The sequence below is a fragment of the Bos mutus genome, chromosome 1, assembly GCF_027580195.1.
Source record: "Bos mutus isolate GX-2022 chromosome 1, NWIPB_WYAK_1.1, whole genome shotgun sequence".
Classification (NCBI taxonomy): Eukaryota; Metazoa; Chordata; class Mammalia; order Artiodactyla; family Bovidae; genus Bos; species Bos mutus.
Genome location: NC_091617.1, coordinates 65179348 through 65192620, shown reverse-complemented (window position 1 = coordinate 65192620; position 13273 = coordinate 65179348). Strand labels below are relative to the sequence as shown.

The window sequence follows — 13273 nt, the reverse complement described above, 5'->3', positions numbered from 1 at the left end:
GAAAGATCCCTAGAGGAGGAAATGGCAACCCACTCCAGTATTCTTGCCTGGAGAATCCCATGGACAGAGGAGCCTGGTGAGCTACAGTTCACAGGGGCACAAAAAGTCAGACAAAACTGAAGTGACTTAGCATGCACACACATTCCTTTATAATGTTTTTTATTTCTGGAAGGTTGGTAGTTACGTCCCACCTTTCATTTCAGATTCTAGTAATTTGATTCTTCTTTCTCCCTGGCCCCTTCCCTCTCCTCCACTCCTCTCCCCCTCCTCCTCCCCTTCTTCTCAATCTAGCTAGCTTTGGTTTCATTGATTTGCTCTATTGCTTTTATATTCTCTATTTCATTTATTTCCACTCTAGCCTTTATTTCCTTCCTTATGCTTGCTTTGGATTGACTCTGCTCTTCTTTTGCTAGTTTCTTAAGGTAAAAAGTTATTGATTTGAAAGCAAAACTATGGAGATAAGGTTTAGTAGTTGCCAGAGGTTAGGGGAGAGGGAGTGACAAATAGGTGAAACACAGAGGATTTTTAGGGCATTGTAGTATCCTATAAGATACTGTAATGGTGGATGCATAACAATTACATATTTGTCAAAATCCATATAATGTACAACATTGAGAGTGAACCCTAATGTAAACTATGGACTTTAGAGGATAAAGATGTATTGGGGTAGATTCATCAATTATAACAAATGGACCACTCTGGTGTAGGTTGCTGATAGTGGTGGGAGGTTGTGTGTATCTGGGAGCAGGACTATATGGGAAGTCTCTGTACCTTCTCCTCATTTTTGCTGTGAAATTAAAACTGCTCTAAAAAATAAGACCATTAAAAATCAAAAGTAATTAAAAAAAATTTTTTTAAACCTCACAAAATAAGGGCCCATGTCTCTCCCCTAGATCTGCAGTCTTGCTCTGCAAGATCCCTGTGATGGCCCAGAATGTGACGGGTATCAGGACATTCAAACCTTCTACTCTCACTATCTCTATTAGTTTCCCCCAGTATATGCTGATCCAGTTATTGTTATTATATGCTACCAAATTATTCACATTATAATTTCTCCCATGTTTAATTACTTAGAAATTTTCTTTTACTTTCTAAATGGAGGGAGAGGTTAGAATTTCTAAGGAAATTACCTTTTGATCAAAGAATGCTATTTGCATGTTATTAATTCATTTGAGTTTGTTAAGATTTGATTTATGGTCTAATATTAGTCATTATGTGCTTGAAAAGAATGTGTATTCTCTACCAGTTGAATAAAAAAATCTACATACTTTCATTAAACCGAGCTTATTAACTGTATAGTTAAAATCTCTACACATACAAAATTTTTATCCACTTATCCTATGGATAAAATCATTTATTATGATTATGCATTTCAGTTTTCCCAAGAATTTTTATTAATTTTTAATAAAATTGATATATTTGAGGAATATGACAAATGTACAAATTCATTTGTGTACAAATGACACATTTGAAAAGACCCTGATGCTGGGAAAGATTGAAGATGGGAAAAGGAGACAACAAAGGATGAGATGGTTGGATGGCATCACTGACTCAATGGACATGAGTTTGAGTCAACTCTGGGAGTTGGTGATGGACAGGGAGGCCTGGCGTGCAGCAGTACATGCGGTCTTAAAGAGTCGGACACGACTAAGCGACTGAACTGACTGATACACATTCAGAATTATTATATTTTTCAGATTAATTGTTCCTTTTATTCTTTGTTTAATATACTTTTACTTCCAACAAAATGTTTTGCCTTAAAGTTTAATTTAACATACATAGCTATGCCAGCCTCCCTACTATTAAAAAAGGTTGATTTTGAGATCTTATTCTTTATAGGCTTTTATAGCTGTAGATTTCTTTCTAAGCACCTATTATAAGCATCATCCCATAAGTTTTGGATATTGTGGTTCTGTTTTCATTCATCTTTGCATGTGTCCTAATTTTCCATCTGATTTCTTCTTTATCCATTGGTTATTTGGGAGTGCCTTTTAATATCCATATGTTTGCAAATTTCCTGAATTTCTTCTATTATTGATTTCTAATTTCATCCCATTGTGTTTGGAGAACATGCTTTATATGATTTTAGCCCTGTTAAATTGATTATTTTATGGCTTCAAATGCCTTTTATTCAAAACATTTTCAGTGTCCATTATTCAAGTTATTAAGTTTTCAGTACAAAGTTCTTAATTTTCTTAGTTAATTCCTAGACATTTTATATTTTTCATTGAGAGGTTCTTATTTTGTTATGTGTTTCTTTATTATTGGTTTGAGAATTGCTATAAATTTTTTATGCTAACCATGTAGCTAGAAAACTTGCTTAGCTGTCATTTGAAATGTGAGTATATAAACCTGCTGCCATTAAAAGTGGATGACCCTTAGAGGCTGTTGACCTTTTAAAAACTCAAAGGTAGTTTTGGGAAGAGGGAATTTTGAAGTCTCATTGGCCATCTATGGGTCTGGAAAGGCCTCTCCAGCAAGAGTCACAGGGCTGATTGTATAGTACTGAGCTATATTTGGGGGAAACTCCCTAGTTTTTACAATATTTCTATGGAAATCAGAGTAACACTGGGCCAAATATTTGGGTTAAAAACAGACAAATGAAAGAGCGTGCAAGAAGATCCTTTTTCTATACTGTCTGATATTTATTAGTACTTGGATCAGAGAAACCCAAAGTGCACTGTAATGGAGGGGTTCTGGAATTCGAGGCTGTCCTGTGGACTGTAGACTGCAAAGCTCCAGCTTGTCACACTGAAGGAGGTCTGCCCAGGAAATAAGCCTACAGCTGGATCAGCAAAGACTATAAGAGAAGAACTCTATTCTAACTGGGCCTTGTCGGTGAGAGATACTGATATAGAGAATAGAAGGAAGAGTTGGTGATGTCATCCTCATCAGGAACACTGTATAGTTCCATGATTTGGGTGATGTCAAATGCATCAGAGTACAAAGCAGGAACTGAGGCCACTAGCCTCTCCAGTTGAGGATCTTGCGTTTGGACATCACTTGTAGGAATCTCCATGATCATAGAGTCCCCTGCCCAGGGGAAAGTGTCCAAGGGCTGAGGTGAGAGGGAGTTATAGGAATCTGAAATTGCAAGGAGAAAAGAATGAGGGCTGGTTGATACTGTGGGCACATCCTTGGCTGGAAGGACCTGGCTTGGTGGCTTTAGTGATTGCTGCTCTTGCTCCCGCTGCTGCTTCTTCATTTTGAACCGCCGGTTCCTGAACCAAATCTGGAGTGGGGGAAGAGAGGAAATTATGGAAAATATCAATAACCTCAGATATGCGGATGATACCACCCTTATGGCAGAAAGTGAAGAAGAACTAAAGAGACTCTTGATGAAAGTGAAAGAGGACAGTGAAAAATTTGGCTTAAAGCTCAACATTCAGAAAACTAAGATCATGGCATCTGGTCCCAGCACTTCATGGCAAATAGAGGGGGAAACAGTGGGAACAGTGGCTGAATTTATTTTTGGAGGCTCCAAAATCACTGCAGATGGTGATTGCAGCCATGAAATTAAAAGACGCTTGCTCCTTGCAAGAAAAGTTATGAACAACCTAGACAGCATATTAAAAAGCAGAGACGTTACATTGCCAACAAAGGTCCATCTAGTCAAGGCTATGGTTTTTCCAGTAGTCATGTATGGATGTGAAATTTGGACTATAAAGAATGCTGAGGCCTGAAGAATTGATGCTTTTGAACTGTGGTGTTGGAGAAGACTCTTGAGAGTCCCTTGGACTGCAAGGAGATCCAACCAGTCCACCCTAAAGGAGATCAGTCCTGGATGTTCATTGGAAGGACTGATGCTGAAGCTGAAACTCCAATACTTTGGCCACCTGATGTGAAGAGCTGAATCATTGGAAAAGACCCTGATGCTGGGAAGGATTGAAGGCAGGAGTAGAAGGGGACGACAGAGGATGAGATGGTTGGATGGTATCACCAACTCAACGGACATGGGTTTGGGTAGACTCCAAGAGTTGGTGATGGACAGGGAGGCCTGGCGTGCTGCAGACCATGGGGTCACAAAGAGTTGGACACGACTGAGTGATTGAACTGAACTGAACAGTGAGCAATATTGTAAAAAAAATTTGGGGGCTCAGCAGACTCAAAGGTTGGAGTTGTTGTCTGTTGGCAGCGTTGTAAATAAGTGATTGCGGGGTTTTGCTAGAGAAGACCCTAAATGAGAGTCTGTCTGGATGATATCATTTCTCTAATGTGAATTCTATCGTGCCTCTGGAGTTCTAATTCCAGTGATACTATGCATTATCTCTGTAACCCAGTCACTTTGCTCCCAAACCTCAGTTTTCCTCATCTTTTAAACTAGATGATAATAAAGCCAACATGTATTAATACAGCTGCCCAGCTCAGTACTAGCACACAGTAGGGACTCAATAAATGAAGTGTTACTGTTTTATGGAGGGAATTTCCAGGCTGAATAGTAGAATGTTATTTGAAAGAGGGTTCAAAGCACATCTCCGATGATCAGACAGACCTTTACTGTTGACTCCGGTAGATTGAGTTTTAAAGCAAGTTCTCTCTGGAGGTTTTTATCTGGAAACATGTTGCAGCTAAACAGAGCCTCCAACTCCTTGTACTGTGTGTGGGTGAATGAGGTGCGTTCATGACTCTTCTTCCATTTTGCTGTGGAGCAAGAGATAGAGAGGAGGTGGTCACATAAGGCAATTCCCTTCCCACTCAAATCCCCCAGAACACCACCGCTGTGAACTTCCCATGACTTCTCTCCCCTTCAACCAGGCTTGGAATCCAGATTAAGTAAATTCCCAGGTCTTGACTCTAGGAGGCTGAGTCCTGTGAAATTTAGTTTGTTCCTGTTGGGAAATGTTACCTCTTTAATTTTCTCTGTACTCAGTTCTGTCTGTCCTGCTACCCTCAGGGCAGTGCACAGTGGTCTCCCTCGTCTTCTTTCCCACACTTTGTTTCTTTTAGAAACTGAGAAGGAACCTCATGTTCCCTACGCCTGAATATATAACACATTCTTCAAAATGGTTTCCTCTTTTTATTTATTTATTGGAAACCTAGTCTATCTAATCTGGAAAATGGGATTTTTCTTCTCCAGGCTTTATGAAGCTCTATTCACTCCTCTGGGAAGAGGTTCATAGAAATGAGATATAACTAAAGATGTGGAGACAATTGAAAAACTATGGAATATTTTTTTAAATGGCAATGGAGAGAAGGAAATTTTCTAAGAACATATGATTAAGAAAATTTGCTGAAAAAGAGCTGCAGACACCGAATAGACTAATAACAACCGCCCCAAAACATAGGTAAGTTATAGAATGCAAGCCAATGCTGTGCTAATTCTCCTGTTATATGCCCATTTCAGTACAAGGAGGAAATCTTCACTTGGGCCTCATTTATGTATTTGAAGTTCCTAACATCAATACTAAAATGAGACAAGAAAAAAACACTGTCAATAAAACTATAAGACTAACACCACTTATGACCATACATGGAAATACCTTTTATAAAATGTATTTAATATAATCACATATTTGTTGTTGTTTTGTTGTTTAGTAACCAAGTCATGTCTGACTCTTCTATGACCCCATGGATTGTAGCCCACCAGGCTCCTCTGTCCATGGGATTTCCCAGGCAAGAATATTGGAGGGGGTTGCCATTTCCTTCCCCAAGGGATCTTCAATCTTGCTGGCCCAGAGATGGAAGCTGAGTCTCCTGCATTGGCAGGTGGATTTTCTCCATTGAGCCACCAGGGAAGCACAATCACATATATAAATGTACATATGCCTAAACTTATAGTATCTAATTTAATTTTAAAGTTCATAGACAAGTATTTTAAATCAAATATATAAAATATTGGGCTTCCTAGTTGACACTAGTTGTAAAGAGCCCACTTTCCAATGCAGGAGATGCAGGAGACCTGGGTTTGGCCCCTGGGGTGCAAAGATCATCTGGAGTGGGAAATGGCAACCCTCTCCAGTATTCTTGCCTGGAAAATTCCATAGACAGAGGAGCCTGGCAGTCCACAGTCCATGGAACTGCAAAGAGTCGAACATGGCTGAGCACAGCACAGCATATAAAATATTAATTTATAAATATTTATTTTTCTACTCACAATTTACAAAACTATTCAAACTGTTTGCATTTACCTTAAATATCCATGTCTTCATTGACACTCTGATCCTATTAATTAAATAGTATAGTTTTACCAGGCACATAATCTTTACCTTGAAATAAATCTTTTTGTGATGCAGCACTTTTGTAATGTGTTTGTGAAATCCTATTACTAGAAATTTCGTTTTAAGTTACAAGAAACTTATATAATATTAACAGAACTGTTTTGCCCCAGCATTCATCCTGTTAGGGTATATCTGATCTCTACAACTTACTAGTTACCATATTCTTTAAAACAAGAAAATGTTTTGTTCATGTATTTGGGTAAGTTGTGTATGGAAATAGTACAAGATTGAAGCCATCTTCATTCCCCAGCCACTTAATTACTCTCTAGAGTTGTTCTGTATACTACTGTAGCCACTACTCAACACAGCTATCAAACACATAAACATACCTAGCTCCACCAAGGTACTGAATTTTTAATTTTATTGAATTTTAGTTTAACTTTAAATGCTGATATTTAATCCAGTTATTGGGAAGCTTTTTAGTATGCTTAGAACAGCTTGCATATATGAATATACTCTTTCAACTGTAAATTTTATGAATTCTAAATGCAGAGTAAGTATTTCTGATGAAAATTTAGCATTTAGCTTGTGATATGCAAGTAAGTACAAATTATTCACTGGATTTCAAAGTTTTGATATGAACAAAAGAATGTAACTATCTCATTGGACTACATTTTGTCTGTTTAGCAAAAAAAGATGTTATGGGTTAAGATGTGAAATCTTATATATATATAATATCAGATTTTTAATTATGTTTTAAAAATAAAAGTAAAGGCTTTAAATTTATTATCTCTTTGTATATTAAACACAAATATAAAAGTAAATTAAATAAAAACCTCATAGATGATAAAATGGAAAAGATTAACCTTTGTGTATATGTTTAACTCTTTATATACTCTTAAATTATTATCAGCTTGCTCTGTGTTTTTTGTAATGTTATCCATTTTAGTAAGGTTATAAAATTTTTTTTGCCTCCAAGATTTATACCTATATCTTGGTGTAATAATAAAATTACACCAATAATCATAAAATTCTTCTGAAAACTCATTTCTGATATTTATCACATGGATCTTGGAGCTGTTGATTGTGGCTTCCCAATTATCTGTGCACAAAGATTCAGAAGGAAGATAGCATGTAATTAGCAGGGCTCAAGACAAGGAGGAAACCACCACCCCTTCCCCAAACATCAATAAGGATACACTGTAAAGTTCAGAACATTCTGAGAAAAGCCATCTGTGAAGAGATGCTTTTAGACCTACAAAAGTTGAAATAATCCATCACCAGCCGATCTGTACTACAGGATATGTTACAGGTCATCCTTCAGACAGAAGGAAAATGTCATCTACCTGAAAGGACTTATATCTGTAAAATCATCTCAAAAACATCTCAAAATAAGACAACAAATATTCCGATTAAAAATCCTATTATTCTAGTTAATAGATTTGAATAAGCTTTTCAGCAAAGATGTATAAATGGAAATGTGGAAGATTGTAGAGAAACTGGAATGTTCGTACAGCAACTGGAAACTGCAGGTTGGACTGTGAAATGATAGAGTCACTTTGAAAAACTGGCTGGCAGTTTTTCAGGAATCTACCCAAGAGAATAAGAACATTTATCTATGCAAGGATGTATACCCAACTCTTCATAGCAGCGTTGTTCATAACTGCCGTGTTGGTAACAATCCAAATCTCCTTATTGAATGAATACACTACACAAACTGTGTATTCATCCAATGGAATGCCATTCAGCAATGAAAGTAATGGATCACTGATGCATTTTACAATTTGAATGAACCTCAAAATCACTATGCTAAAGAGATATGTATTTGCTGAGACTGAATGATAGACTCATGAAATTATACTATCCTGTTTTTATTTTATTTTTTGGCCACACTGCACAACTTGTAGGTTCTTGGTTCCCCAACCAGGGGTTGAAACCAGGCTGCAGCAGTGAAAGCACCAAAACCTAACCCCTAGACCACCAGGGAACGCCTCTCTGTTTTTGTTTACAGTCAAAATTTTCTATATAGTAAAATGTTAAATAAACAAGTAAAATGTAATGTTCAGTGATTATTTTTTCCAAAAGGAAATGGATTCATCCTGAGATGAACTGTTATGAGCAAGAACTATGTTTGTTAAGGTAAGTGCTGCAAGTGAAGTGGAGTTTGTTGTTCATTTACTCGGTTGTGTCCAGCTCTTTGTGACTCCATGCACAGCAGTATGCCAGTCCCTGTCTGTCCTTCACTATCTCCTGGAGTTTGCTCAAACTCATGTCGATTGATTTGGTGATGCCATCCAACCATCTCATCCTCTGTCATCCCCTTCTCCTCCTGCCCTCAATCTTTTCCCAGTGTCAGGGTCTTCTCCAATGAGTCGGCTCTTCGCATCAGGTGGCCAAAGTATTGGGGCTTCAGCTTCATCATCAATCCTTCCATGAATATTCAGGGTTGATTTCCTTTAGGAGTGATTGGCTTGATCTCCTCGCAGCTCAAGGGACTTTCAAAAGTCTGGTCAACCACTTGTAAAAGAATGAAACTAGAACACTTTCTAACACCATATACAAAAATAAACTCAAAATGGATTAAAGATCTCAACGTAAGACCAGAAACTATAAAACTCCTAGAGGAGAACATAGGCAAAACACTCTGACATACATCACAGCAGGATCCTCTATGACCCACCTCCCAGAATATTGGAAATAAAAGCAAAAATAAACAAATGGGACCTAATTAAACTTAAAAGCTTCTGCACATCAAAGGAAACTATTAGCAAGGTGAAAAGACAGCCTTCAGAATGGGAGAAAATAATAGCAAATGAAGCAACCGACAAACAACTAATCTCAAAAATATACAAGCAACTCCTACAGCTCAACTCCAGAAAAATAAATGACCCAATCAAAAAATGGGCCAAAGACCTAAATAGACATTTCTCCAAAGAAGACATACAGATGGCTAACAAACACATGAAAAGATGCTCAACATCACTCATTATCAGAGAAATGCAAATCAAAACCACAATCAGGTACCATTTCACACCAGTCAGAATGGCTGTGATCCAAAAGTCTACGAATAATAAATGCTGGAGAGGGTGTGGAGAAAAGGGAACCCTCTTACACTGTTGGTGGGAATGCAAACTAGTACAGCCACTATGGAGAACAGTGTGGAGATTCCTTAAAAAACTGGAAATAGAACTGCCTTATGATCCAGCAATCCCACTGCTGGGCATACACACTGAGGAAACCAGAAGGGAAAGAGACACATGTACCCCAATGTTCATCGCAGCACTGTTTATAATAGCCAGGACATGGAAGCAACCTAGATGTCCATCAGCAGATGAATGGATAAGAAAGCAGTGGTACATATACACAATGGAGTATTACTCAGCCATTAAAAAGAATACATTTGAATCAGTTCTAATGAGGTGGATGAAACTGGAGCCTATTATACAGAGTGAAGTAAGCCAGAAGGAAAAACACCAATACAGTATACTAACGCATATATATGGAATTTAGAAAGATGGTAACGATAACCCTGTATACGAGACAGCAAAAGAGACACTGATGTATAGAACAGTCTTATGGACTCTGTGGGAGAGGGAGAGGGTGGGAAGATTTGGGAGAATGGCATTGAAACATGTAAAATATCATGTATGAAACGAGATGCCAGACCAGGTTCAATGCACAATACTGGATGCTTGGGGCTGGTGCACTGGGATGACCCAGAGGGATGGTATGGGGAGGGAGGAGGGAGAAGGGTTCAGGATGGGGAACACATGTATACCTGTGGTGGATTCATTTTGATATTTGGCAAAACTAATACAATTATGTAAAGTTCAAAAATAAAATAAATTAAAAAAAAAAAAAAAGTCTTCTCCACACCACAGTTTGAAAGCATGGATTCTTTGGTGCTCAGCCTTTTTTATGGTCCAACTCTCACATCCATACATTACCACTGGAAAAACTATAGCTTTGACTATACAGAGCTTTGTCAGCAAAGTAATGTCTCTGCTTTTTAACATGCTGTCTAGGTTTGTCATAGCTTTTCTTCCAAGAAGCAAGCATCTTTTAATTTCATGGCTGCAATCACCATCCAAACTGATTTTGGAGCCCAAGAAAATAAAGTCTGACACTGTTTCCACTGTTTCCCCATCTATTTGCCATGAAGTAATGGGACCAAATGCCATGATCTTAGTTTTCTGAATGTTAAGTTTTAAGCCAGCTTTTACACTCTCCTCTCACTTTCATCAAGAGGCTCTTTAGTTCCTCTTCACTTTCTGCCATAAGGGTGGTGTCATCTACATATCTGAGGTTGTTGATATTTCTGGCAATCTTGATTCCAGCTTGTGCTTCACCCAGCCCTGAATTTCACATGATGTACTCTGTATAGAAGTTAAATAAGCAGGGTGACAATATACAACTTTGACGTACTCCTTTCCCAATTTGGAACCAATCCATTGTTCCATGTCTGGTTCTAACTGTTGCTTCTTGACCTTCATACAGGTTTCTCAGGAGGCAGGGAAGGTGGTCTGGTCTTCCCATCTCTTGAAGAATTTTCCAGTTTGTTGTGATCTACACAATCAAAGGCTTTAGCATAGTCAATAAAGCAGAAGTAGATGTTTTTCTGGAACTCTCTTGCTTTTTCTATGATCCAACAGGTATTGGAAATTTTATCTCTGGTTCTTCTGCCTTTTCTAAATCCAGCTTTTACATCTGTAAGTTCTTGGTTCAGATACTGTTGAAGCCTAGCTTGAAGGATTTTGAGCGTTACCTTGGTGGCATGTGAAAGGCGAGCAACTGTGTGGCAATTTGAATATTCTTTGGCATTGCCCTTCTTTGGGATTGGAATGAAAACGGACCTTTTCCAGTTTGTGGCCACTGCTGTTTTCCAAATTTGCTGTTATATTGAGTGTAGTACTTTAATAGTAGAAATTTTATTACAAAATGTAGTTTTCTAGGAATGTGATCACAGATTAGTTCAACTCTTCACCTTAGTTTCATCAAGCAAAGGGAATGCTCTCAATGTCTGTTTACTTTATAATAAGAATTGTAATGTATTACATGAATGTATTAATTTAAGTCATTACTACACATGAAACAATAATACATACCACATAACATGTACTGCATTAATGTTTTATTAATTTTGTTATTGTAGGATATTTGTCAGTAAAACTGAAATCTTTGCTTGAAGTTACAAACTACATTTAACATGGACTATGTAACTTCATCACATTTCTGATAATTAGTTCATTGCCCATGACTCTACTGATCTTTTATAAGAATTAACCTACTCAGCATATCAAGTGTAAATTAGGAAAGTGTTGTCAGTTAATTAGCTAAGTGGTTTTATAGAAAATAATTCTTCTATAAGACTTATTGCATGTGGGATGAGCACACACACACACACACACACACACTGCTATATATAAGACAGATGACTGATGGAGACCTGCTGTGCAGCCCAGGGAACCCTATCCTATATTCTGTGATAACCTATATGAGAAAGACTCTGAAAAAGAATGAATATATGTATAACTGAATCATTTTGCTGTACACCTGAAACTAATACAGTATTGTAAATCAACTATAATAAAATTAAAATATTTTTAAAAATCTAATATGTTGAGGGAAAGGGGTTGCATATCAAAAGTTTCTTTCTTCAAACAAATATTTGATGGATTCCCACATATTTACTGAAATAAAAACTAAGTAATACTAAAAACAAAATCAAAAAACCATATTGCTCACTCCTATTTCCCAATATAATATGAACAGGAAGTATACTTTCTTTAAAACTAACAAATTTATACCTTTCACTGTCGAAGGCCCAGGTTTGATCCCTGGTTGGGGAGTTAAGATTCCACACGTCGTAGGTCGTGATGAAAAAAGTCCTATGTACAATAATATCAACATACATATTATAAAATGCCTAAGAATTCATTTTAATGAAATGTATAAGGACTAGATGAAATAAGCTATAAAATTGTTTTAAAGAGCATAAGTGATTGGAATAGAGAAATATATTCTTAAATGACTAAACATTAAAAATGTCAACTTCTCCTTCCAAATAACCATATAATTTCATTTTAATCTTAATCAACATCTAAGTAGAAATCTTTACTGAGCTGGACAAACTGATCCTAAAATTGAGAAGAGAGGGCAAAACTTGCCCAGAGTCAGGCTTCTAAACAAACCAGCCCTGGCAGCTGCAGCAACAGGACAGACTTGGTGACAGAAGCATCGACACAGAGGGAGCTCAAGGCTCTTGGCTGCAGGGCCCCGGGGACGGTGTGAGAGGTACTGGCTCTTACAAGTTTGCACTATGTGTGAGTATAAGCTAGCAGTTCTTGGTTCTGGGGACATTGGAAAATTGACTCTCACTGTACACTTTATTCAAGGAATTTTTGTTGAAAATATAATCCTACCATAGAAGATTATTATAGAAAGCAAGTTAAAGTAGATGCAAAACAGTATACGCTTGAAATCTTGGATAATACAGAAATAGGCCATTTACGGTGATGATAGATTTGTACATGAAACATGGACAAGGCTTTGCTTTATTTTATTCTTACACAGCACAGTTCACATTTAATGATACATAAGATCGGAGAGTACAGATTCTTTAAGTTAAAGACACTGATGGTGTTCCAAAATTCTGGTTGGTAATAAGTGTGACGTGGAAGATGACAGAGTTGTAAGAAAGGAACAAGTTGAAGTCTAGCAAGAAAATGGAACAACTGCATGTTCTTAGACTCCTCTGCAAAATAGAAAATAACTGTTAATGAAATATTTTATAACCTAATGTGGCAAATTATCAGGAAAACTCCACTGTCTGGGGAGGCCTGCAAAATGTCTCCATGTTGTCAGCTTTAATATGCTAAATGCATTGTAACTCTGAGCCAAGTCTGAAGAAACGTTGCCCAATACCACAGTGCTACCAGTTATAGACTACTTTGAGTAGTATTGGCATCTTTAACAATTTTGTCTTCCAATCAAGCACACAGAATGTCTGTCTGTGTATTTCTGTACTCTTTAGTCTTTAACCCGGGAAAATATCAAGATTCAAAACTGAAGTATGGTTTCTACTGAATGCATATTGGTTTTCACCATCATAAAAG

At 37.3% G+C, this 13273-nt stretch overlaps 1 protein-coding gene across 1 annotated transcript; it reads right to left on the bottom strand.

Annotated features, from left to right (window-relative positions):
- Window positions 1–2660: 2660 nt before the first annotated feature.
- Window positions 2661–7475, bottom strand: ARGFX (arginine-fifty homeobox). Its single transcript, XM_014478305.2, is given in 4 exon segments — window positions 2661–2818; window positions 2821–3232; window positions 4493–4641; window positions 7418–7475. Coding segments are annotated over 4 exon segments (777 nt in total).
- Window positions 7476–13273: the final 5798 nt, after the last annotated feature.